Genomic DNA, 27,423 nt, shown 5'->3' with positions numbered 1-27,423 from the left:
AGCGATATATCTAGTTCTTCTTTAGGCAAAGCTTGTTGTAAGGTATGTAGTTTGTATACATTTGTTGATTTTATAGAAAGGAATAATCTTATAGTACAGGGATCCAGTCTAAGATATCTCTGTTTATAAATAGAACTCATTCACTTAGCTTTTTTTTTATAAATTAGATGTATTATGTATTTTCCAATTATCGAAGCAATTTAGTGAGAGCTGTGATCTGTTAATCATTCTGCTTATCTGATTAAAGTAAATGCTTTTTGTTTATTGTTGGTGAATGAGAATGAGACCCCAGACAAACCCTTCTTGACCTATCTACAGAAATCAATCAATGTCTTTATGTCTTATTTGGTTGAATTATGACAGTATCCATTGGGACACAGGAGGGCAGCATACAACTTTCCCCCTTTTGTGTAAGGATTTCTAGCCACATGATAAGGTCACATATGACATCAATTCTCTTTATTGCTTGTCTGGTACATTAGGTCAATATTGTCCTAGCCTTTGAAGTATACCAAAGTCCATGATGTCAACCTGTTTGAACATGTTTTTGAAGTGATTTGAATGAAATCCTTGAAACCACAGGGAGAAGAGTTATAAAATATCAAAGGATAGTCTCACGTATGATTAAATGCTTTGAAATGTTGAGTCCCTCTTGTAACACTCCCTCTATGGTGTATTAAGGAGTGATTGAGGGGGAGTTGTGTAGACCAGAGGGGTAAAGAGAGACTGTGTTAATCCCATGGGTGCACAGATGGTGTATTCCAGTGGGCCTTGACAAAACTCCAAGCCTGTGTCAACCATGGTGCCCATTGAGGCTTATTGTATCGTATGCTTTGGTTTTCTTTTGATGAAGCTGGATAGAAGAGGAATCTCTGTTTTCTAACAAAAAGTCATTTACTATACTTACCAGCCCCACATAACATTGTCAACATTTGGTTCATAATGACAAGTTCATTGAATAATCAGCATTAATTGAATTCAACCACGTATGCTTCATGATAACATGATATCTTTGAAGTAAGCAACCTTTTAGAATTGAAAATATTTATGCAAAACAGAATGCGAGAATAAAAAACACATATTCATGAAATTTGCCAGCAATTTAATGTGAAAATATTTCTAGGCAGTTTTCAAAGCATGCTGGCACACAGGTTTTGGTCTTGTGGTGAAATAGAAGAAAACTGACTGAGATGTACATTTGGTTGGGTTGTTGCGTTTTGTTACTTTTTTGGGCAATATTCTAGAGGGCTGTGCTTTAAACTGTCACTTTGAGTGTTTCCATGCTAGTATTTAATGTTATCATCCTTGCCAGCTAGTACAAGGTGCTTCATGAAATAAACTGTGTTTTGGTGGTGTTTTTTTGCAATATAATGTTCTCAGTCTGTAATGTGGTTGAGTACAGTATAGTGGTGTTTATTTTTCCCATAACAGAGAAAAATTCCTTCCAAACAGTACAATCCATTTCAACCAATGCTTACTTTCCTATAGCCTACTAAATATATCACCATGTCTTTGCACCTTTGCTGACAAGCCCTGTACCTTTGGAGCCCATCATGACATCTGTGTGTTACTTGTCTTGTAGAGAGTGTACACCAATTAGAGCTGTTACTCAGCCACCCGACCCCTACTCACAGCGGCTTGGCTCACATGCCCTGAAGAGATTTGTTACCGAGCCCGCGCTCCATTACGCTGCTGAAATGCAATTAGCTTTTGCTCAGCGCACATATTTAATGTATAATAAATCTGAAATTGTACAAAATCAATTCATTGACTCATTACTACATTTTGCTCCAACTGCATGCAATGTGAGGCCATGCGTGAAATGCGCCATTAAAATTGAAAATCCAATTACATGGTGAAAGTGGCTCACAACCCGAGGCATACATTTTGTAGCTTAATGCCGATTTCTGCATCAGTCCTAATTGATGGACTTTTTAAGACAGATTTCTACTTATTCCACCTCCCATTTTTCCTTAGTTATCACCGCCTTATCTCTAAGAGACACATCTTTTTTTTTCTGACTGTGTGTGTCATTCATTTCTGACATCAGTAAATTCAAATATGACCTGATTTTGGCTTCGATAGCAGGGGAATGAATTTGATTAAAAGGATTGATATATTTCGGTTGCAAAACCATGCTGCATTAGTCCAATCTTTGAGTCATTATAATGCCGACATTAAATTTATTTGAAGAAGTTCAAATGAGTTTGTGTGTGTGTGCGTGTGTGTCTGTGTTTCTGTGTGTACATTTATATATGTAGGGGGTGGGAAACAGCCCTACTCATGTACATTAATTTGTGTTGATTAAACTCTAGATTATGTCACTATCCTATGAAGTGCCTCCTAGATCTACATATATAATTCAGAACTATGATCTGAGGCCTTTATCAAATTATTCAGTTCTTCTAAAGTTAAATTGTTAAGGTGGTTGATCAGTATCTAAATTAACAAATATGCACACACGCACACACACACACACACACACACACACATACACACATACACACCCACACGCAAATACATACAGAAAATGTTTGTACATGTATCTATATATCATTTCCCAATCATATCCTAGTTGAGTCTGAAAGAGGGCATTTATGTCACAACATGCATCATTATACCGCACCATTATCATTACATCTTTGTTTGAATTCAAATAGAAAATTGAGATCCCACAATAAATAAGCAAAATAAATATTTGTAAAATACTGATAACTTTCCTTTTCTGTAGTGAGGGTCCTGTGAAAAACAATTTTGCAAGTAATTAAAACATCCCTGCTAGTAACACCACATGAGGTGAAAGCTTTCCTTCAGCAGGTTATAAGAAGGGCAGCCTGGTGTAAGTAATTAGCAAGGTTACCATGGCGATGGGATCCTTAATGACCTGCACAATCTCATCCCAAGTGACAGCTGTAAATTAGACGCACATTTCCCTGGGGACCATTGGAGGGAGTTTGGTGTGGATGATTAGACTCAAAGTCATTTCATTTGGTGGATAATTAATCCCTGAATGAATTTCCATTATTTTCTTCGTGTTCCTTGTCTCTGGGGTTTTCTTTGCCCTCTTCCTTTCTCTCTCTCATTCATTCCTCATCCCTTGTGTATTGATTATCTTGATAAGGGAAAACCATTATGTGCATTAAACCAGTCCTTTTCTTCAGTCTCTCTGATTCTTTCTGTAGCCCCCATCTATGATATAATCATTACACATAGCTCTTGTGTAAGGTACTCATCAAAACACACAATTTTAAATCTCTTCTGTATACTCACAGTATGTAGAGATAATTTGCCTGGTTTGTTTATTCTTTTTTTTTTTGACCTACTGCCAACATTATTGAATTTTCAATATTTTTATGAGCATACTCAACCTATAAAAATCTGTATTTTTTAAAGAGAAACAATTAGATCATATTTTTTCTGTTGTTTTTTTTTCTTTCATAAATTGCATAATGTGAAAAGACTGTCATATTGTATCCTTGTATCTCACCATTTCTTGCCAAGCTAGAGAGCTTGAATCCATATTTTGCTTCAGTGAGGTAAAATTTCCGTGAAGAACTAAGAACTGTTATGACAGCTGTCCTAATCTGTTTAGGTTATCGATTGCAGTTTTATTATTTGTGTGCGTGCCAAGCCAAGTTCTGCACAGATAAGACTATTTGTGAATGCGCTTAGCATCTCCTCGCTGAGTCAGCTGTAGTTGTGTCAGACTATATGTCACATTTAAAAAAAAAGAAATGTTGGAAAAATTTCTGTAGCATAGCAAACATGTTTTTACTCAACTTCTTTTCTTTTTCTTTTGTCATATGTGTTATGACTATGACATAGTGACAACTCTAGCTGTGTATAATCTCTGTAAAGTATGAGTATGTATGGGAACTGCTTAATTCAAGGTAGTAGTGTTCTTATGTAGTGTTAAATGCCTTCAAATGAGTTCCATGCCAGGAATACACACCAGCTGACCACACTAGATGACCATTAGTGCCATCACTCCCTTGACTTTCTCAATTTTTATTAAGACGCACTAGACTACAGATCATACAAAGTACATTGGCCTGCAGTGATGGTCACATAAGATGTTCCAAGTTGTAACACTTGAAGTCCAGTGCATCAGGTCGGTAGTTTGATGTAAAATATCCACCCGATGGGTGTACTAATAGGTGTTTAAAAACCTACATAATGATCTAACTTTTAGACCTCTTTGTTTAGCCTGATGCTGGTGAATGTGTAATGGGTCGTAAGGATCATGCAATTCAATTTAGCAGCATGACGTGAGACTTGTGGTCATTTTACTCGCTAGCGAGAACGAGATTCAAATGACCGGTCATCTTCTTGTCCTTCCTCCAGTCAACTCAATCTCTCTATTTCTTTCTCTCTGCCTTTCTCTCTCTATCTCTATCTCAATCCTTTCTTTTATTCCTTGTACTTTTCTCTTATACCAGAATGACATGGACTAATTCTTTCCCTGCTCTAATTATTTGCCATCGAGGCTAGATAGGCAGAACAATAGACAGTGATTAGCTTCCAGTAATTGCTACTGGTGTTAGGTTTCACCCTTTGAAAGCCATCAAGGGACTATAGATTGCCTCCATGTCCGATAAATTATCATATCATGTGTGTCCAGACAACGTATCTGTATAAAGATCCAAGTGCATGTTCAGATGTTTCATATTTACAGCTGTTTTATATAATCTAGCCTTAGCCTGGAGCATTCTCTTTCTCTCTTGCTCAAATAGATATTTGTTGCTACTTTCCAAACAAGTGAATGTATTCAGCATAAGTTTCACACCATGAGTCTCATGACAAGGGGCTAAACACATGTCATGAATCCAAACCATAAACTATTATCATTCAAATTTCTCAAGGGCCTATGTATGATACTGATAATGAATCAATGAAGCCCGCTGCCTGGAATATTTTTCCAAGCTGTGAGGCCCTAAAAACATATTATTTTTGAAAGTGGTAAAAGATTCTGTAAGAGGTTTTGTTTATGCCAGAGAGACAGAAAATATTATGCCAAGGTCACATAGTACTCAATGCTAAGTGATTAAATTATCCCTTTTTAATGTATTACAAGATTCATGGCTTTTTTATGATATTTACATAGAATTATCAGAAATATGAAAAGGTGATTATCATCTCCTTAGTTTAAATGAGAATTCTTATATTATATTAGAACAAAAATGTTTGTAATAAAAAGCCATTCATGTTTCTTGTTCCTTTTTTTTTTGTACCCTGTCAGGAGGGTTTCCATTGAGATTCAGTGGGATGATCAATCTTCATTTACCAATCTGTTTATTCCCAAAGACATTCATTGAGACCATGTTACTGTCTTTTGAACACTGCCATCCTCCCCGTATAACTCAAACACCTCTGATGAATGATCCAGTTTGCAAAATTTGACAGATTTCCCCCAAACTGATGGCCGTAACTCATCCTTATCTCTGCCTAATGTGTCTCCATTTTATGATTTATGTAATATAAAGCCCACATATATTTCTTATATACATGTTTCTAACAAAATATGTCAACATTTTTTTTACCTGAAATTGTACAAGTGAAGCCACAAATAATACCAGTTAAAAAGTGATATATTGAATTTCAAATATACTACAAACATAAAAGTTTACATGCTACGTTGTAGCTCCTTGATTTCAGGCTAGAATGTACATATAATGTTATTTGTTAGTCAACCAACACCAACAGCATATTGGTGTTTTGCATGGAATTTTATCAAAAAGATAGAAAAATCACATATGTAGAAGAAATGGACGAGAGAAAGATACAGGATGTACAGAGTATACATGCAAATCATTACAGTGACATTGTCATTTGTAATAAGAAAATAATTCTTGTCTTTGTTATAGAGTGGAGTAAACATAGAAACACAGTATTATCAACATCATTCATTATTTATCAGCATAACCATGGGAGCTTTTATGAAAGTGGCATCAGTATTATTTCTTTCTTTCCTTCTTTTTGCAACAGTATCAAATGCAGAGAAGATGCAAAAGATGAGAGAAAACATTGTATGTCTGTCTTCATCTTTGAAGTTCATTGGATAGGAAATGAGGAGATAATCAAATTTTGAAGGGTAGCTCTGGACTTCGCTCTTCATTTCCTTTAAATGCCATACAGGAAAATTTGTAATGTATGACATGTGTGTCCTCAAATTGCCAGGAGAAGTTAAAGTGAAACCCAAGATGCAGTATGAGTATAGGAGATGAGGAAAAAAATAGCTGGGGATATATTGCCAAGAAAGAGAAGTGACAAGGGTGTGTGAGGTCTGATGGTAGAGTATACTCCTGCTAGAAAGGGAAAGGGTATTTTAAGGATAGAGCAAAGGGCCACAGTTATAAGTCTCAAAGAGGGATTGTACGGCCATATTAACGAGGTCCAGTGATGAATGATGTGACCTCCAAAGTTGTGAGTTTTTGTGTCCATAGCAACGGGCATGATGATGGATGATGCCCTGTCAGGCAGTGGGTGGACATGTAGAATGGACTGAAATTGGGACCAGGGTAACAGGTCTTAGGACTAGATGAATGGCTTAAGTCATAGCTGTTATTAGGGCCTGAAAAGGGCATATCTTAGTTTGGAACTAGACAAGGGTAATAGTTGTAGGTCTTAGGCCAGCTATAGGGACATTTTGAAAGGACTAGAAGGGGATGATCCTCCTATGAAAGGGGTATGTCAAGATGGAGTAATAAGCCATAGCAATGGGTAAGGTGATTGGTAGATGCATCCAGCTAGGGGAAGGTGGGTGTGTCAGGATGTAAATTGGGAGAGGAGAGTTAGATGTAGGTGAATGCTTTCATTTGACAGAGATGATGGAGTGCTGGTGTGGGGGTGGGGCACACTGCTTTCACTCCCCTCCATGAATGGGGTGGATGATAGAGATGTGGAGCATGAGTCACTGGTGTCACTGATGATGTCTATGTTAATGTCTGTACTCAGGCTATCCAATTGGTATCTTCACCTCAATACCAACTGTCTCCAAAAACACAAATCATGTCTTATGGAGCTATACTGGTAATTATTCTGAGTGTGATCATCATGTAATGCACCTGGGCTTGTTTGCTTTTCAGTCTTGGTATAATATTATCTGTTGTTCTATTGTCTCGTTCAATGTATTTAATATATTACTTTAGAAAAATCAATATCAATTAAGCTCATATTCCATCATTAATGAGCTGACCTTTTCCAACACCACAACATTTACCTTCTGAATCTCAACTCATTTATGCACTTCACCCCAGCTACAAAATTCTGCAAAAACTGAAAGTCAGAAGATAATCCAGTCCACAAACCACCACAAAATGCAAATATGATACTTGTCCTTCTTCGTGATCTTCATATTTCCTGCATCCTCTTGCAGCAGTTGAATAAACATGACTAAGATAAAAAAGAAATGAGGACCTTGGGAATTTCCTGGATTTTCTTCTCCTTCTGTTTTTTCTCCCAATATGAGTTTTATCTTGTACTCACCACTCTGTACCTTTTCTTGTCTTGTCAATCAAACAAGCCACATGCAGCTAAATACACCAAAAACAATGTTCAGTCTTGTCATGGTTGACCTTGAGAAAGCAATTACGTGAGGATTGATTTTTTTTTTCCAGCGTAATTTTGTTTACTCAAAAGAAGCAGAGGAGGAAGAGACCTTCCATTTCTCTCGTTACAGCAATTTCTACTTTCAGTGAAGGAGAGAGCGCAAACGTTGGTAATCTCAAGAGCACAGGCAGTTCATTTTGTTTCTGTTTAATCCTTGATTTATTCATCTCATGCATAGTTGCCACATGCTGTTGCTGTTTCCAAGCTTTGGCGCAGTGTTTGTATGCAGGTTAAGCTGATTTCCAGGGAATGTCCTAGCTTTTTTATTTTCAAAGAATGAATTGGGAGAATTGGTGGAAGACGGTTATGGAGGTAAAATAGATAAAAAAAAGATGAAGTAGTATAAAGAGAGAGAGAGAGATAGATTGACAAATTATAATAACGGTGCACTGTAAGAGAGAATACATCAACTTGTCCCTTAGATTCAAGAAAACAGATGAGGTAAATTACATGCTAGGGAGGCATTATTGGTAGATATGCTGTAGAAGTTTATTCTTTATTTCTGGAGTGCAGACTTGTTAGAAGACACTGATCAAGATATGTTAACAGATGGTTAAGGATTGGATGGAGGTATTGTAGTCATGGTGGAGTACATTCATATCTTCAGGAGATAGGCTCATGTAATGTGAGGACATGGTATGTCACTGGATGGAGCTGTGAGACAGACTACTCTTTGGGAAATGGAGAAGTCTGTATGAAACTGGTGTAGTTACTCTCTAGATTCAAGTTCAAGCTATCAACTAATAATTCAGTCCAAGGCAGCACCAACATCCTGTCCAAAAGATAGCAGAAATGAAACATTAGTATTGCCTTCCAAGCTGTAAAGTATATTATAGTTTCTTTCAGGTTCTGTAGATTACTGTGGAAATAAATGGTTTCTCTGTGTAGATAGTTGCAGTTTTACACATTGATGTAAACAGTCAATTTAAATAAAATGTATATTTATCAGATCATCAGCACACACCTGGCTTGAAGAAAGTGGTACAGGAAGAAATGTTTAGCACAAGTTTGATGAGCCTGAGATATGAGAGTACACTCTCCTAGAGCAATGACATCAACCAAGCTCAGTACACTCTATGAGCTGGTTTCATTTGTCTCCCTATATTAACCCCTGCAAGGGTCAGCGCACAGATTCCTTCCACCAGAGGAGAAACGAACAGAGGAAAAGGGAGTAGGGAGGGGAAACTTGGCCAAGATATGGCTGAGCTATTTTTTCAACTGTATCAGGGAGCATCGATTGATGCCTGGTGTGTATTTTTGTAGCATTTGGGAAGGCAGTAGTAGGGTAAGGATGCCCCCCTTCTTATTGATTTCTGTTTATTTTGGCAGAGCCCAGGTGAAAGGGTTGGAGGTGAATGACGGCTGATATGGAATACATTCATTTCCCTCCATCGTGTGCAGTACTGTGTGCACAGGACTGTGTGTGTATGTGTTCCTATGTGATATATATGGAAAGAAAAATAGGAAATACTCTGTGTGCTGGACCCAGTTAATGACAACAATGAGGGCCATAGTCATTGATTGGTCCCCAGGATAGTTCCAGTTTAGAAAACCATAAGAATACAGAAAGACAAAATTGTAGAGCTATTTTGATCTTTTGTAAAAATGCTTTTTGTAACAATTTTGAAGCATGACAAAAGCCAGATATTTATGATTTTGTTTTCTTCTACTTGTTCTTCTCAAATGCAGTCACACGAGATAACATCTGGCTTTGCTAACAGCTACGATTATTGCAGCCCTCGAGAAGTGACACACATTACGCGGAGCGGGAGACCAGCTTACAACTCCAGAAATATGTCAGAGGTAAACTCATCACTAAATCTTATTAAAGACAACATTATACCCAAGTGTTTGTGAAATTCTTTACCTTTGAAAATATTTTCAATCCCATTTTATCTAAAATCTTGTGTCATTTGAGATATATACAGTTTGGAGCAATTTTTGAAGGTTGAAAGGTCCATCAGCGATGTTTTGAAATGAGGCACAATAACAGTAGCAATGGAAAAAGGTTGACAGACACCGCTGCCTTCTGGCTTTATATGTAAGGAAGAAAAAGTACCACAGCGAGAATAATTTTGTCTCAATCAAATCCGCGAGGGTTTGAGGCAGACAAGAAAACCGTGAGAATGAACTCATCTCCTCTCACAGGTCTCCCTGCTAGCAAGAAACACCAAGGACAATATCTTGCTCTCATCTTCCCTTACTTAAACAAGGCAGTGCTTGAGGTGCGCCTCAAAATTGAACAACATCCTACCGCAAGTGACAAGTTCCATGGAAGTATCATGTGAAATCACAGATGGAAGTATTCGTATGGATGTGAATCATATTATTTTATGCAAAGCTGCAACAAACCCAAGGAAAGGTGGTTAAAGTTGAAATTCTAATTAAAAGAAAGATAAACAAAGATTTTCAGTTTAGGAAAAAAAAATGTCTTGTTTGATATTTGTCATGATTGTGACCTAGATTTGGACTTCAGGTTTGATCTACCTCGAAAGTTTTTACAATTCTCACTTCCTGTATTTAAGAATAGAGCAAAATCATATGTTTCACAAAATGTCTTTATATACATGTACTCTTCCAGTCTGTGGAAAATTTTACTATACAATAAATCAGGAGGATACTTTGTAATTTTCTTGTAATTTTCTTAATTAAATCTCAAATCCTGTACAGTTTTTAGAATGTTATGAAAGGCAGAAAAAGGATGAAAATCAAATGAATTGAAATAAAGGATTTATCATTTCAGAGATACTATTCAGTAGTAATTCTTTGAAATCTCTTATATAACAGAAATATTATTCTCATGCTAGTTTTGTACAATAGATGTTATAGAAAATAGGAGTTTATCATTTCTTGCCTTTCATGACCTGGTCACCTTGCATGCCATTATTGTTTTTTGTCACTTTGACTTGACGGAAAAACTCTCCTTTCATGTTTTTACTTATTTTTTTATCTGTGCATGTTAGTAATGAAATGTAAGCTGTTTAGACATTACTGTGCCAATTAGAATGTCAAATATTTCCTCCTTTTTTTTCTTTGATAGAATGTTACATTTTCATGCAAAAAGATTGAACATAACTCAGCGTAATTGTGTGTGTGCTGCCATGAGATAAATATCATATTGCACTGAATATCAAACATGACCTGTTTAAGTGTTACCTGAAAACATGGTTTTTATTGTGCATGCAGTATGACATGCATGTCTCCTCAATAGATGCTACTCTCCATTCAAGACTGGTTCCATCTCTCAGCCTCACTAATCCCCACGTCGCTGCCTTATTGCTGCTTCTGACCTTTCCCTTTGTTAGCAATGGCGACCATTATGATAACAACTCTGTCTTTCCCAGCTAACAATTCATACAGTCATCGCAGTGGACTTAGATTTAAGTGCCATAGGGCTTAGGCAATGTCAGGGGATATATCATACTCCATTCATAAACTGGGCTTCCTATCCCCCCACCACACACACAGACACACACACATACACTATGCAAATGGTAATTCTATCCAGGCTTTGCTGTTTAGGGCTTTATGTCACGGTGATGTGAGAAAATTTAAGAGCTCTTCTCTGACTTTAGAATAGAAGAAGCCATGGCAAGCAAGACCAAAGAAGGACATAAAATTTAGGAGTGATGGATGGGTTGGTTTGGACGTCACTTTAGAATATCATCTCAGGAGTTAATTCCTGGAAAATTCTGCCAAACTGGATGATGCTATCAGAAGCTTTGCATACCATTTTGATGGTATCTATGCAAACTTAGCAGTGAAGGCCTTCTTAAGCCCTTTTCAAAGTAAAACTTAACCTATTTGTGATGCTATAAAATTCTATGATGCTGCTTCCCCCCTTCCTTCTTTTTCTCACTCTCCACTTCTCTCCTTTTTCTTTCTCTCTTTTTTTTTCTTCCAAGTCTTTGTTTTCATTCCCGAAAGGGATCATATATAGTTTTGGTTGAGACCTTATTTCTCTTTTCTAACATTTTTTGGTGAGATAATGAAAAACTTCTTATGAAATATGAAAGAGCTTTTAATTCCAAGAGGAATTCATTATTTATATGGTGAAAATTGGCATTGAAGTGGCTGAGATAACCACGACAGAGCAGTTGTATCAAAAGGTGGGCCACAACTTTTGTTACAATAACTTTGTTTTACTTTGTTACGGGATGTCTGAGCTATTCCAAAACCGATTTTCATCAAATAAAAGTAAACCAAATTGAGATAGAAAAAAAAATGTCAACAAAAACTTCAAAAGCAATACATATGTTTAACTGTCTGCTTCCAAATGTCCAATTTAGCCACAGTAAGATTCACTCTGAAAACACTCAAACCCCTAAATCAGCTGAATTTACAAAAAAATGCTTATTACAGACTTACAGGAAAATTAGCCTTTTTGTTGGTCTTGTAGAGCAGGTACGCACTTTGTTTATTTTCTGTCTTTACTAATTCTAAGGCCAAAAATCTAATGCTTTGATACTTGTATGTCTTTTCCCCCGCATTCACTTTCTCACCTAGTCAGCATTTCTTCTGTGTATTGAAAATGTTGTATGAACTTGTGTAATATATCATCAGTTTGTCAATGGCCAGTTTGAAGGGCTACGCTATATCTTGATATATATATTTTTTATTTCTTTGCTTAAGATGGTTCAGAGTTACTGCATGTTAAGGGATGAATCTCTTGTTTTCTGTAAGTTTCCCCCGTTTATGTGTGTAATTGTGCATGATAAATATGCTTTTTTATTTTTACTTTGGTTTTGCAGGCATTTCATGCTCCCAGCTTTGGTGAGGACTTTGAGATCCTGCCTATCACACCGCCCCGTATGCCTGGTGAGGGTGGTGCAGCCGGAATGAATGCAGCCTCAGGAGTGGGGTATCCAGAGCATGGAGGTGGAGGGGGTGGTGGGGAGCCCACATTCCATACAGCCGGGAGTCCACAGCAGATGTCATCTCTTACCTCCCCCCTCAACCCCCAGCAGGCGACCACAGTACCCAGCCCTCGCACCTCCACCAACTCTCCAACCATGTCTCAGGCTCAGTCTCCATCTCTCAGCCACACAGTGAGCCCTTCAGGCACCTACACAACATCCCTCTCCAACGTCACTCCCAGCTACTCCAGCCAAACATCTCCAGCATTTACCGAGCCCCTCTCACATATGACAGAAAGTTTACCCATTGCCACCTCAGCCAACGCCCCAGTCAACCCCCAGTTCCCCCCTCAGATGTTTGATGTGCCACCTATCACTGAGACAAGCATGGGACACTTCACAGGCAACATGGACCCTACTGCCATGGGCACCGCCCTGGGGAGTGCAATGTCGGGGGCTTCGGCCCACATGAACCCCTCCTACATCATGTCACAGCAACAAAGCCAGCCCCAGCATCATCCCCACCCACAGCCAGTCCACCACCACCCCCAGCAGCCACCACATCACCCTCAGGACAGTAACTTCTTCCACCACCATCCACACACAGAAATGGGGCCACCTCAACCCCCTGGTCCACAACACCTGTCTACTATCAACCACTCACAGCTAGGGCTGGGCATGCATCATGGAGGCCTGCCTCCAATGTCTCAGCAGCATCATGCATCTCTGATGGCAGGCCAGTCTGGCTCACCTCCTCTCATGGTGGCTACAAGACCTGCTCACCTAGAGAGCAGTGAAGACAGTGATGACAATACACCTTTGGCACAAGTAAGCAACATACACTCAGAGCAGAAGCTTATCACAGTCTGAATACATAGCAATACAGTTTTCTGAAGGATATCTCTACTTTTATCATCTTCCAAAAGTTTAACACAAGTAATGGATAGGTGAAATTCTACCATTACTGTTGGCTTCTCTTGGGGAAGTATAACAAGAACAAAATTAATTACCCTGTGAACTAAGATTTCATTTAGTTCACAGCTATGAATGATTCAATATATCTTTTTTTTTAAAAAGAATGACCCCTGCATCACTCCCTTGCTACATACGTATCTATTGCACTTGATATTTGTATTATTCTGTCAAAATGATGCCAGTTATGCCCCCTTCTTGTATTTCCTATAACAACTGCGGTTTGTGAAATGATGATACATGCGGTCATTTAAGTCCTGATAGTAAAATACATGTCATGTACAATCAGTTTCTTCCTGCTTTTTTGTACACACCAGTTTGCAGCACAAGCAAAACGACCTGAGGTGGTTGTCAAGGAGACGAAAAAGAAGCCACCCAAGAGGAAGCGCAAGAAGGACCCCAATGAACCCCAGAAACCAGTTTCTGCCTACGCCCTCTTCTTCCGAGACACTCAGGCAGCCATCAAGGGTCAAAACCCTAACGCCAGCTTTGGTGAGGTCTCCAAAATAGTCGCATCCATGTGGGACAGTCTTGATGCAGAACAAAAGGGGGTAGGTCACAAAATGAGGATGTTTGCTTTCAAAAAATATCTCCTTTTTTATCCTTTCTACAAATTTCCACAAAGTTTGCCCTGCCAATCATTATCTAGCAATTACAATATTTTTTCCATCATCTTTGATGTTACCTATATCTCTTGCTGAAATTTTCTTAACATACCAGTTAATTTCAATTGAAAGTATTTTTCAAAGATCTATTTCGATTATTTTGTGGATTTTGTGGTAATCTGTACTATCCTAGCCAACCCTCAAACTGTTTCAGCATTATGCAAAATTTTTGTGTCCTTTTTATTATTTCTATGATCACCTGCTATTTAATAAAGCATGTAATCTTCATGTTTTTTTCATTATCATCAACAAAGCAATAAAGCACAAAATCTAAACATCACCATAATCCTTGTATCCACTCTATAGTCTTGGGGATGAAATATCCTAGATTCTTGAATCTTTATTTCAGTTTTTATTTCAGTTTATGTGAGTTTTTATGTTTTTACCCATTTACCTATTTGATCTCATGATCACCATTTGTGTGTGAGTGCAGGTAAACCACTTCAATTCCATTCAATATTGGCTCATACTTTGAGTGCAGCTCAGAAGTGAATGTTTTCCTTGAACTTGTCCTTCTATCAGGCATACAAACAGAAGACTGAGACAGCCAAGAAGGAGTACCTGAAGAAACTTGCAGCCTACAGAGCCAGCCTAGTGTCAAAGGTAGGTCTGAGAAATGAGACTAGTCATCAGCATTGTGACTTCTGACCTTTCATTCTAGTCTCATGATTGATGTCTACAGTGCTTTCCTTGTCAATTTTTTTTTAAATATATGATAAGGTACCTGCACAACTAAAGTGGTTCTCATCATTAATTGAACTTGTCTATTTCATTTGATGTGGTTAAACAAAAGTCCCTCCCCCCCCCCCCCCCAGACACACACACATTTAGCTATTTTCCAGCCAGCGTTTTAGTTCTCGATTGTTTTTACCTGGATCAAAATATTGTGTGAGTTGAAAACATCTATCTCCTACAAGGCACATCTTACTCCCGTTTTTTATGAACTGCTCGATATCTTCCATCTCTCTTCCTCACTGTTCCCTCTACCATTCATGTTTCACTTTCAGTACCACCCCCATCCATCACCCTCCTCTTCTCTCTTCCCCCCTCGTTCCCCCCTCCCTCTCGTTCCCCTCCTCTGTCAGCCAGCTTCCACATGTCCTCTGGGTAGTTGTATCAGTCAGAGTAGATGTTCTTCAACCTTTGTGTTGTTTCCCCTTGAGCCTTGCTCCTAGCTGCCATTCTCCACTCCTCCTAAGACAAACCTCCTTTTTTTCTCCACTACACCTCAGCACAGCCTCCTCCTAGATGTAAGCCTTCATCATAGTATCCAAGACCAATTATTCCAACCCACTAAACTCTGTCAATCTCTGTCAGCATACTTGTCTCTCTATCGCATGACTAACTTCTACCTTCCAAGCAAAATTTCCCTCAATGACAATGTTCACTTTTCTTGCTCATTTTTTTTTTGTGTGTGAGTGTGTGTTCATTCTTCCTTCTTGCAGTCTGTAGAGTTCCCGTGATATTTTCATTCTTGTCAATATTGTGTGTTGGTGAGAAACTCTTCCCCACTGAATACATTCAAGTTCTATCAATCCTCTCTCTTCACCCCACATTCCTCATCTCTTCTCAACATCCTTCACTAATATCATTTTTATCAATTTCTACAAACTGTCATAAGGCCACACTTCTATTGATACACACATATTGCCTTCTGTCTTCATTGAAACATATTCTTCATTTAGCAGGGAGTTCTTTATGTTTGATCTCATTAATCTGTATAAATGTACTTTATTCCTCTGTACAATTTATTTTCTCATCATTTAAACTCCTCTATCTTCTCTAGTTGCAGCTCTTGTATTGTTGATGCATTCTTGGCCTGTCCAACATTCCTTTTTTTTTTTCTCTCTCTCTCTCTCTTCAGCCTGATTCTGCTGTAGCCTGTTTCTCCTGTAGCCCCCAGTCCTACCCTCACATTTCAGCCTCAGTCTCTAGACCCAGAACTAATTGTTTTGACAAGCTAACTGATTGGTAGAGTGACGCATTCTCTATCAAATTTTTGTCTGATGATTCACATGTTTATCTGCCCTTTCTTTGTTTACCACGGCAGCCATTTCTCCACATGGTAGAGCCATACCTGTCTACCTCCACTCTCTCCTATCTCACTTGTTTTCTGCATCCATCCGGCAGCCATTTTTTGTCGTTTTATTTCTAACATCTTGATGTGTCACCCATGTCTGCCATCATCACTTTGCCTTAGGGGTTATTGTCAGTTTTTCTGGATGACATGAATTATGTTCCAAGTTCCTTTGTCCCTGAAGAATCTTTATAACCAGATGAAGTTGATTTGGTAATCCCACCACCAATTCATTCATACAGTCATCAATACAGAATACTACATTTCCTTCATCCAATGGTCATCTGTTCTGATATTTGCTGGTGCATTTGACTCCTGACCATCCATAACCCTGTCTCTATTTATCCTGTTGCACTCTGTGGGAGGGTTTTCTCTCCTTCCCCAGTCATCCATTCCGCTCCCTCTCTCTCTCCCTGTGACAAGCACTTTGTCCCAGCCCCAGTCACCTCTAACCATCTGTTACTCCATTATTCATGGATAAATCCATTCATTCATCTCTTGTACAAACACACATGTTCTCTGCTCCATTCTCTCTCTCCTTGGCTCTTTCCTCTACACTCCCACAAGTCTGGGCTTGTATTTCTCCTTTTCCTCTGATACTCCCTTGGATATGAGATATCCTCATTTCATGGTCTGTTCCAAGATGTCTCTGCATGTGAATACATGTTATTCAAGGAATGCCTCTTAAACTAGGAAAAAGTCAGACATGAATATGTAATTGGCTGCTTTTGCATTTTAACATGTGGGTATCACAGTCTATACGTGAAAATCTGGTTATGCAGTCATCAGTAATGGTGAAAGTTAAATCATGGCGCATAGTGTATCTATGCTTATAGTATTCATGCTTCTCCTGGTGTAATATTGTTGATATGCATATACCATGTGACCATAGTATGAGTTACAGTATATCCTACTGAGCTTGCCATGCTGACCAATTAGTCAATAGTTACATGATTTCCAACCTGGAGCAATTCTAATTAGCACAATTTACATTGTAATTTTCCTAATGACTCGGTGTCATCATGGGAGACATTCTCTGCATCTTGCTTCCATCTCGTTACTTCATGTAGTCTTGCATCCCCAGGGGGTTTTTCTCAATTACTTCCCGCTCTCAGGTCTTACAATACTGGTCTGACCTTTGAAAAATTGCAGGAGATCTCAATGGGCCAGAAATCAATCAATTAGGCATGAGGAGACAGGATGATTGGTTGTAAATCTTCTGCTCCCTCTGTTTGTCAGAAAATCTCTTCATTTTTATCAAATATGCATTGGTCTACCCATGTAGATAAACTGGCAAATGTTTTAAGCCAGCTCAAACCCTAGACACAAGAAATGAGTGTAATTTGTCACCATTTATAAACTAATAGTCGTATAAGAGAGTTCTGCAAACCTCTCTCCCCTCTCATCTTTCCATCCCTCTTCTGTAAGACCTTTTTCCACTTTGGTGACCTTATGCTCATCCATCTGTCTATCTTTTTTCTCCTTGCTGTCCTTCTCTCTCTCCCTCTCTCATTATTGTAGATTTTATTGTCAATGTGAAAATGTTGAAGAGTTCATTTCTGAGAGGAGAGGACCATGTGATTGCAGGAATTCACCCATGAATCTTTGAGCGAGAAGAATAGCTCTTGACTGCCAAATAATGTTACATTTGACATTCAGAAACAGGGAAATGTATTGTCTCTTTCTCTCTCTCTCTCTCTCTCTCTCTCTCTGTCTCTTTCATTTGCCATAATGCTTGGCTGTACCTCAGCCAAACAAATTGTGTAAATACAAAAAGGAGGGGGAAAATGCCTGGCATGTGATGCTGAATTCTTTTATTTTAGACATAAGTTTCCATTAGATACCATTACCACATACTTCTAGGCAATTCAGAGCCAGTTGCCTTTTCTGTATGAGTTTAGCTTTCTTAAGCACACTTTGCTCCTAGGTAAAGACAAACAGACCCTAATTTACTCCTGGATAGCAGGCTACTAGTCCTACTTTACTCCTGTGTAGCAGGCCACTAATGCCTCTTTACTCCTGGATAGCAGGCTGCTAGTCCCGTTTTACTCCTGGATAGTAGGCTACTAGTCCCTCTTTACTCCTGTGTAGCAGGCTACTAACCCTGCTTTACTCCTGTGTAGCAGGTTACTAATCCCACTTTACTCCTGTGTAGCAGGCCACTAATCCCTCTTTACTCCTGGATAACAGGCTGCTAGTCCCATTTTACTCCTGGATAATAGGTTACTAGTCCCTCTTTACTCCTTTGTAGCAGGCTATTAACCCTGTTTTACTCCTGGTAAGCATGCTGCTAATCCCTCTTTACTCATGGGAAGCAGGCTGCTAGTCCTACTTTACTCCTGGGTAGCAGGCTGCTCGTCCCACTTAACTCTTGAGTAGCAGGCTACTAATCCCTCTTTACTCCTGGGTAGCAGACTAATAGTCCCTCTTTACTCCTGGGTAGCAGGCTACTATTCCCTCTTTTCTTGTTTGAAGCAGGCTACAAGGCCTACTTTACTCCTGGATAGCAGGTTACTAATCACACTTTAGTCCTGGCTAGCAGACTATTAGTCCTACTTTACTCCTGGATAGCAGGCTACTAATCCCACTTCACTCTTTTATCCCTCTTTACCCCTGGGCAGCAGGCTACTATAGTCCTATTTTACTCCTGGGTAGCAGACTACTAGTCCCTCTTTACTCCTGGGTAGCAGGCTGCTAATCCCTCTCTACTTTTGGGTAGCAGGCTACAAGTCCTACTTTACTCCTGGATAGCAGGCTACTAATCCCACTTTACTCCTGGGTAGCAGGCTACAAGTCCTACTTTACTCCTGGATAGCAGGCTACTAATCCCACTTTACTCCTGGGTAGCAGGCTACAAGTCCTACTTTACTCCTGGATAGCAGGCTACTAATCACACTTTACTCCTGGGTAGCAGGCTACTAGTCCTACTTTACTCCTGGGTAGTAGGCTACTAATCTTACTTTACCCCTGGGTTGCAGGTTACTAATCCCACTTTACTCGTGGGTAGCTTGCTACTTATCCCTCTTTACCCCTGGGCAGCAGGCTAGTATAGTCCTACTTTGCTCCTGGGTAGCAGACTACTAGTCCCTCTTTACTCCTGGGTAGCAGGCTGCTAATCCCTCTTTACTTGTGGGTAGCAGGCTACAAGTCCTACTTTATCCCTGGATAGCAGACTACTAATCACACTTTACTACTGGGTAGCAGGCTACTAGTCCTACTTTACTCCTGGGTAGTAGGCTACTAATCTTACTTTACCCCTGGGTTGGAGGTTACTAATCCCACTTTACTTGTGGGTAGCTTTCTACTTATCCCTCTTTACCCTTGGGCAGCAGGCTACTATAGTCCTACTTTACTCCTGGGTAGCAGGCTACTAGTCCTACTTTACTCCTGGGTAGTAGGCTACCAATCTTACACTACCTCTGGGTTGCAGGCTACTAATCCCACTTTACTTGTGGTAGCATGCTACTTATCCCTTTTTGCTCCTGGGCAGCAAGCTACTATAGTCTTACTTTACTCCTTGGTAGCAGGTTACTAGTCCTACTTTACTCCTGAGTAGTAGGCTACCAATCTTACACTACCTCTGGGTTGCGGGCTACTAATCCCACTTTACTTGTGGTAGCATGCTACTTATCCTGCTATACCCCTGGGCAGCATGCTACTTATCCTTCTTTACCGCTGGGCAGCAGGCTACTATAGTCCTACTTTACTCCTGGGTAGCAGGCTACTAGTCCTGATTTACTCCTGGATAGCAAGCTACTAATCTCCCTTTACTCTTGGGTGATGAGCAACCAATCCCACTTTACTCCTGGGTAAATGTGGCGCTTCTACATTTTGATTTTTACATAAGAATTTATGCTTATAACCATGGTTTGGTGAAGTCACCTTCAAGGAATATGATATTTCTAAAAATTCATATAGTAATGGTAGATATGAGTATGTTTCCCAGAGGCATCATAACCCGGTCCTTTTCCATCCTTTGATGACTGTCAATAAAAGCTATTATAGTTGATTGATATACACATGCTTAACATGTGATATAGAAGAGTGGATTTGAGTTGCAGGCAGTTGTTTCTCAAACTTTGATGCATGTACAGCTGTGTTTAATGTGTTCATCAGCTGTTTAGTGTGTATGCAGGGATGTGTGTTGCTGATTGTGCCGATTTGTTGTGACTTGTTTTGCTACATGTACATTTCTACTTCACTGCACTTCTTGATGGTGAAGTGTACAAGATATAAGCTACTGTCACATTTTCTTGGCTAAAGGATTTGAGATTCATCTTTATAGGGACAAAGTTCAGCTGAAAAAACAAACAAACTTGAATTTGACAATCAGGGTTTAATACAAGGTAATAGCGTCTGAGATATTTCAGCTCATAGGATTGACAGAGATAGAAATAGCCACTGCAGGTATAGTTTGCTCTTGATGTCAAAGTCTAGCATACAAATGTGATATCTTAAGTGAACATACTTTTACATCCTCCATTGACTGATGGGGGTATGGATGATGATGTTAGTGAAAATAATGCATGGGAGAAATGGTGAATGTGAATCGAATGATGATAAAAAGAGTGGAGGAATAGTGGATAGTCATGATGAAAAACTTATATAGGGAGAGAATTATTGCTTTAACATGACAAGTGAAAAAGATGATAGTCAAGTATCTTGTAAGGTGTATATACTTGTAGTGAATATCCCCCCCCCCCCTTTCCCTTCTCATCCTATTCCCTTGTCCTCCTCCTCCTTCTACCACCTGCCCATCCCTGGAGTAATCAGCTATGCTAACATTTACTCTATCTCACTCACCAATCTCTGGAGTGAAGAATAACACACAACACAAACAAGCCAACTGGGTCAGTGCACGACACAGCCATCATCTTGTGCAGCAATCAATAATATGTGCTAGATCTCCATGCCAGCATAACTCAATTTGTCTGACTAACAAGTTCCCAAAGTGTTGGATGCTTCCATTTTTTCTCTGAATTCTCATTCTCAGAATAATTCTCCTTTTTTTTTTTTAAAGAGAAAAAAAGAATCCTGTTTCCTCCAAATATCCATCTCTAAGCTGATCACTGTTCACGATCCCACTCTCACATCGTGGGTGAGAGAAACGGCAGGCTTTGTGCAATATTAAGGAACATCTTACTGCAAGGAGTCATTAGGAATTGCCACAAGTAATTTGTTACAAAAAGCAGAATTCTGGGACACTGACATTACTTGTCATAATCTGATGAATTTACTTCGAAATCTGCAAAATGCATTGTTGATGTTTGGTGTAATTATTATGAGAGTGAGGGATTTGAGAGAAAGAAAACACCATGGGTTTGTAGAAGGAGTTCAACCCAGATACTCAGCATGGAATATTATAATCTAATCTTTGTCCATTAGGGAAAGAAGTTATCACATTCCACTGATAAAAGTATGCCACTTCTAAAATTTAGATCATCCTCCAGTTAGACAACATTTATGTAATATAATAAGCAAAACAACAAAAATTTATGATTTTATTGGCAAATTTCTATGACTATGCATTCAATGAATTATTACTAAGTGGATTGACATGTTTAAAATAATACATGTGATATTCAAATCATTTTTTTTACATTGAATGAAGAGGAGAATGTTTTTCAAGGCAGTAGTGCAGGGTATCTCCACATGATTACTTTATATTCATTTTTGTGTACTTCCAACTTGACACAAAAAGCAAACATTATAAAACTTAGGTTTATATTCCTGTAATAGTAGTATCAAAATGATGTTTAAGTGATGGAATATCGAATGGAATCAAAAGTATTGATTTTTTTCAACCATTGCTCCTCCCCAAATCTGTTTGAGTTTGACATGGCAGGACAACTCCAGAAAGTATGATCCTCTTGATGTCATGAGTATTAGGTGTCTTTTTTTTCTCTCTCTTTCTAGAGGCTTTTCTCTGGGTTGTTTGGGTTGATTCAGGGAGGAGGGGTAAATAGCATCCATCTCCTTCCCCAAGCCTGGCCTTGTTTGATTGTTGGTTGACGTCGTGAAGGAGAGGAACACATCCTCCTCCTCCTCCCCCTTCTCCTCCTCCTCGTCTTTCCCATCTCAAGGATGGGGGAAGCTGGCTGGAAGTACATTGATCGTAACTTGACACATGCTTTGCACAGAAGCAGAGTTTGTTTTCTGTAGAGCACCTATTACATATTGTTCCCTTGATTGACATGGTGGAACAGACTGAAGGATTTGATCCACGTAACCTTGAAGAGGAATCAGCTCAACTTTGGAAGGAGAAATGAAAGCACACTCTTAATTTTCTCTCTGATACGCAAGCTACACATTTTTTTCTCTCTCTTCTTGCCTTGGTTTTTTTTTTTATCATGAATTTAGAACAAAGCAAATGATACTATGAAGTATTCAAGTGCTTTGTTTACAAGTTAGAAGTAGCAGATGACCACAGTCCATAAAGGTTCTTGCTTTCAAAGGTTCAAGAGGAGATTAACCATGGCAACCATGCCCAGCCTATTACATGAACATCATTGATATTGAAATGATTCCTTTTCGTGTTGAAGTTCACCATAAGTTTTTTGTATCCTATTTTCTTCAGACTTATGGAAGTAATCATGAGAGAATGCAGGATCTAGATTATTTATGAATCATTGAATCAAGCTTGTAATGGTTTATAGAAATATGACTCTTTGCATGGGAAAGTGTCACAGAAAAGGACACAAAAACATGGTAATTCAAACTAATTTGAATTACTATCAAATTGAGTCAACAGTGTTTGATAGTTTGTTATATGGGCAGGAAAATAAGCTGAAATAGGGGATCTATATTCTATTAAGGATTTTTCATGGTCATTCTTTGTAGTTCAGATCTTCATTGCCTAAAATCAAATCAAATTTTGCCAATGGCGAAGGTGTAAGGTTGTATACGTGTATGGAATCTATAAGGGTGCCATCTTCCATTGAAACCACACTTTGGGACTAACATACACTAATGTGCTGCAGCTTATTACACATATTTTTTCAAACATTGAATGTTGAGCCATATTTATCATAGTGTTTATTAACAGAAAGAAAGACACTGGTAAATAGTTGTATTTTGATCTTTTAATTAAAGCTACAAAGTACAAGAATTTGATATTAACAAAAGTAAGCAAAAGGTTAACGCAATTTCCTACTGTCATAGTAATTTATATACACAAGAGCATTTTTTTGCCGATTAAGCAATATATTTGGTTGAAGGACTGTAGTCAACCACATAATGCAATGATAGAGTGAGAGAAGGAAGCAGACTAAATCAAGGCATGTGAACTATTTCTGACAAGACACATTATCTAGAAAGAGTCCTGAGAGTTGAGAGAAGGATATAATGAGTTTGAAAGCTTGGAACCAGGAGAAATCCACATCCAGTGTGGAGAGATGTAAAAAGGCAGGAAGACATGTTGGCTTCTCTTCTGGAACTTGAATTTACCTTGGGAAATGTCAGTCCTTGTTGGAATTGAATTCAATTACACCTGTGACATTCAGCCAGAGGGGCAGAAATATGTACTTGTGTCTTCACTGGCATCTGGATTATCTATACAGACAGGCTAATCAAAACAATAAGGCCAGCTCAAATGTGTATTCAGGGAGAGAGTGAGAGAAAGAGATGTGTACACACTTTGGCAGACTGGATGGGAAAGACAGACAGAGGCAAGGAGCATAGTGTGCATGAGAAAAAGAAACTCGTCTGATCTAATTAGAGCACCCATTTCAAACAAGTTCTGTGGTTTATTCCATGTCATCTCACCATTAGCCTGAGGAACCATTTCTTGGCCTGCTACTGGGGGCATACCAAACCACCTGCCTCATGTAGTTAGTGGATACCATGCCATTGTGAAGTATTCCAGCCATCATCAAGGCCGGAGTTCAGTTTAAAGTGAAGGGCAAGGTTATGAACAGCTTAAAGGTTCCAGTTACTAAAACATTGCCATAGTGGGAATAAACTCTGTCTATCTGGGCATTGATACACAATTTGATGCATTGATCATAGTTTTCATCTTAACTGTAGGAGGTGACTACCAGGTAACTCGCGAATTTTCTGTGCTAGAGAGATAAAGTTCTCAAAGTCTTCGCACAACTTCACTATCTGTTTCTATCAACATCTTTCAATGACAAGAGAAGATGACATTTTCTTTTGCTGGGGTTTCAATGGTAAAGATGAGGGATTTAGAACAATGAAATATTATTTGAAAGTGAAGCAACTGCAGTCCTATCCTCAAAGAAGGAAAATGCTGTACCTGCATTCAAAAAAAAAAAAAGAAAGAATATCAATTTGTGGGTCATTAGTTTTCATAAATTGCCACAAAAAGTCAGAAATAAGAAAGACATTTATCACCATCCAAAAGAGTCCCTACATTCTTCTAGAAGAAGCTGTGAAAGTGGAGGTAGAACTGCTGAGCCAAATGATATTGAAATACATTTCTCCATTTAAAACAGAATATCTTAACATCATAAATGATGCCTTAACCCATTGAAGACTAGCCCGGGTATGCTCCGGTAGTTGTCCATGGAAAATGTGTGTTATAGCAAAATCAGCCCTTCCTTATGGGGTTAAAGTAGGTAATCACCACTTCCTTACCCAGTTTCTTCTGAATGACTCCCTTTGGTGAATGAGTCTGAAATTTTATAGAGTGGAAGGCATGGTAACATTGAATTTTTGAGTACAAGTTTTATACCATGTTCAACCAACATTTACCAAGAGTAACCAGCTGTGTGTGTCTGTATCATTCATGCAGGCTGCAGTAGACCAGATGGACCCAGAGGAACAATCTCCCAGCAAGCAGCAGAGACTGACCGGTCCTGTCTCTGTCTCTCCTCCCCATGGAGCCAATGGAGGAGGTGCAGGAGCTCTTGGTCAGCACCAGACCATTGCTCCTCGTATCATTGCCCCCAAGCCACCAACGTCCAGTAACGTTCCGGTCAGTGCTACCATGACATCAGCGGCCAGTCCCTTCGCCCAGCCAGCGGCCATGGTCCCACCCATGCAGAATGTCCAGAGAGTGGTCAAGCCCATGGTAAGTACACTGGTCTTTCCAGCCACCCAAATTTCATGTCAGAGCTAATTGTATCATGTTTGGTGTTTGTGTCAATGTCATTAATACAACAAAGTTTGGTTCTTTGTTTGTTTCCCTGTCTGTTATGTCTGTCTTTATGCAGACCTGCACAATTTTGTTAACGTGTCCAACATCACATCTAAATATTAATGGAAATATAGAAAAATATGTGAGATATAGAGATTAAGGTAAATCAGTTATCTATTTACGATAACTAGCATGTGAAGAAGATCCCTCTCTGACAGTAGAAAAACTAAACTGGATCATGTTGTGGACATGATTTTCAGGTATATCAAATCTTGTTTTCCAAATGAAATTTCTCTTTAGAATACAAAGATTAACTCGCCTGTTGTTGCTATACTACATGTGACTATTAGAGCATGGAAGGGAAGAATTTTAGATTTTTACAAGAAGGAACAATAAAAAGGAATTATTCAATAATTGATAGATGTCATAATCGTGCATCTCTGTAGAAATTATAGCGAGGCTATCACAACTGAAGGCAAATAACATGTTGATGGTAAAAAGATGGATTAAAAATATTCCAAGCCTCTTGAGGTGCAGGTCTGCCAGTGATGTGTCAAAATGTTGTGATAACAATGTGTGTCTTAATGTGCAGATTTTATTTTGCATGCAAAACATGAGTTTGTGGTACCATTTAGCTAGGTGTATTAGCTGAGAGAAGGAAGTTATAAGAATAAATATCAAAGGATGCAGAAAGCAGGATGATAAATTTACTCATTGAATTGGAATATAACAATCATGAAGGCAAGAGATTATTAAGCAGAGGGGTGAAGATATGGGGCATGACTTTTCCTCAATTTGTCTCCCTCTGTACAAATGACATTTGAAAGATCGCAACTGCTTATCTACATTTTAACAAACATGTCGGAAATGTTTGTTAAAATGTAGATGAGCTGTTTATACAGAGGGATACGAATTGAAGAAAACTCATACCCCAACATCAATCTTGTCACTCCAAGAACCGTCAGTCTGAGCTATTAAATAAAACAAAGAGGTTTATTAGACATTAGTTTAAGAGTTAAGTCAGCAGCAGATTCTTCTTACAAAAGGAGATGCATTTTGGTTATTGTAATACATAGTCAGTATTCAACCCGTTACGGATACTCCAGGAGTAAAGTTATGATTTTTGTAATGAACGTTTAAGGTTGTACAAAATTGAATTTGCAAAATATTTACACCTTATAGGAGATAAATGAAACTAAACATTAGTTTTTCTCTTTGTTTTCTTTCCTTGTTTTTATTCCCTTCTCTCATTCTCTCACTCTTTCTCCTTTGTGATGGCATCATATGTTTCCTTGGCAACAGACGCCTCCGACAGCCATAGTAGAGCCACAACAGCAGCTGTGTACGCGTAATGGGTGTAACAGGCCGTCTATCCCTAGTCCCGATTGGGACAATGAATATTGCAGTACGCAATGTGTTGTAGACCACTGCAGGTATACAACCACACTTCAACAATTTTCTCTCTAAATTTTCCAGGAAAAAGGGGGGCAGTAAAGGGTTGACTTTTTATAACTGAGCTGAAAGAAGTAAATGTGACATGTTTATGAGAAATCCTCACTCACTCTTCTTTGAAATGATAAGACTCATTAAACATTGTGACATCATGTAGGAGCATCTAGTAAAAGTAACATCATGCAAAAAAAAAACGATGTTAACCACTGCCCTTTTTTATCATGAAGATATATCATATTTGGCTTTTCTTGAAATCATATTCAAACAATGAAGAATCATGAAAACCCCAGCATAGCCAGATTTAAATATCTCATTCTTCACTTTAACTTGATATGAATTGAGTCAATGAACTCTGATATCACTTCATTTGTGTTTGCCAACTCACTTATCACCATTCCATATTTCTGTATGCATATAAGTATGCATACAAACTTTCTATAAATGGATACACAAACCAGGCATACTTGTTTTGAACAAATTTGGAAGAATATGAGCCAAAATAATTACTGTTTTGAATAATAAAGTGTCCTTTTTTGATGGAATATATTGACCCAGAATATATCAAAGCTATTTGAGCTGCTATGCCGAGAGTTTAGCCATGGTGATACTGGTTCTATCATGGCATTTTGACAAAATCAGGGGGAAAAGAATCTCAGATACTATGCCACAGAGTCCTCCTGCACCAAACTTAATTTG

The 27,423-nt window shown here is 38.7% G+C and overlaps 2 protein-coding genes across 4 annotated transcripts in view; both read left to right on the top strand.

Annotated features, from left to right (window-relative positions):
- Window positions 1-27,423, top strand: part of LOC139742036 (cytochrome c oxidase assembly factor 1 homolog) — a 425,467-nt gene that overhangs the window by 304,599 nt on the left and 93,445 nt on the right. The window lies entirely within an intron of this gene.
- The window catches only part of LOC139742052 (TOX high mobility group box family member 4-like), a 193,553-nt gene that overhangs the window by 162,136 nt on the left and 3,994 nt on the right, over window positions 1-27,423 (top strand). For all 3 annotated transcript variants that reach the window (XM_071652612.1, XM_071652613.1, XM_071652611.1), the window contains 6 exons: window positions 9,298-9,411; window positions 12,360-13,292; window positions 13,754-13,987; window positions 14,624-14,704; window positions 24,931-25,209; window positions 26,578-26,708. In XM_071652612.1, coding sequence (XP_071508713.1) covers window positions 9,403-9,411; window positions 12,360-13,292; window positions 13,754-13,987; window positions 14,624-14,704; window positions 24,931-25,209; window positions 26,578-26,708 — 1,667 coding nt within the window. In that variant the 5' untranslated portion in view covers window positions 9,298-9,402. The remainder of the gene's footprint in view (window positions 1-9,297; window positions 9,412-12,359; window positions 13,293-13,753; window positions 13,988-14,623; window positions 14,705-24,930; window positions 25,210-26,577; window positions 26,709-27,423) is intronic.

Source organism: Diadema antillarum, unplaced genomic scaffold (assembly GCF_040938485.1).
Source record: "Diadema antillarum isolate AM-2024a unplaced genomic scaffold, OU_Dant_1.0 seq00000975_RagTag, whole genome shotgun sequence".
Classification (NCBI taxonomy): domain Eukaryota; kingdom Metazoa; phylum Echinodermata; class Echinoidea; order Diadematoida; family Diadematidae; genus Diadema; species Diadema antillarum.
This window is presented reverse-complemented; position numbering and strand designations above follow the sequence as displayed.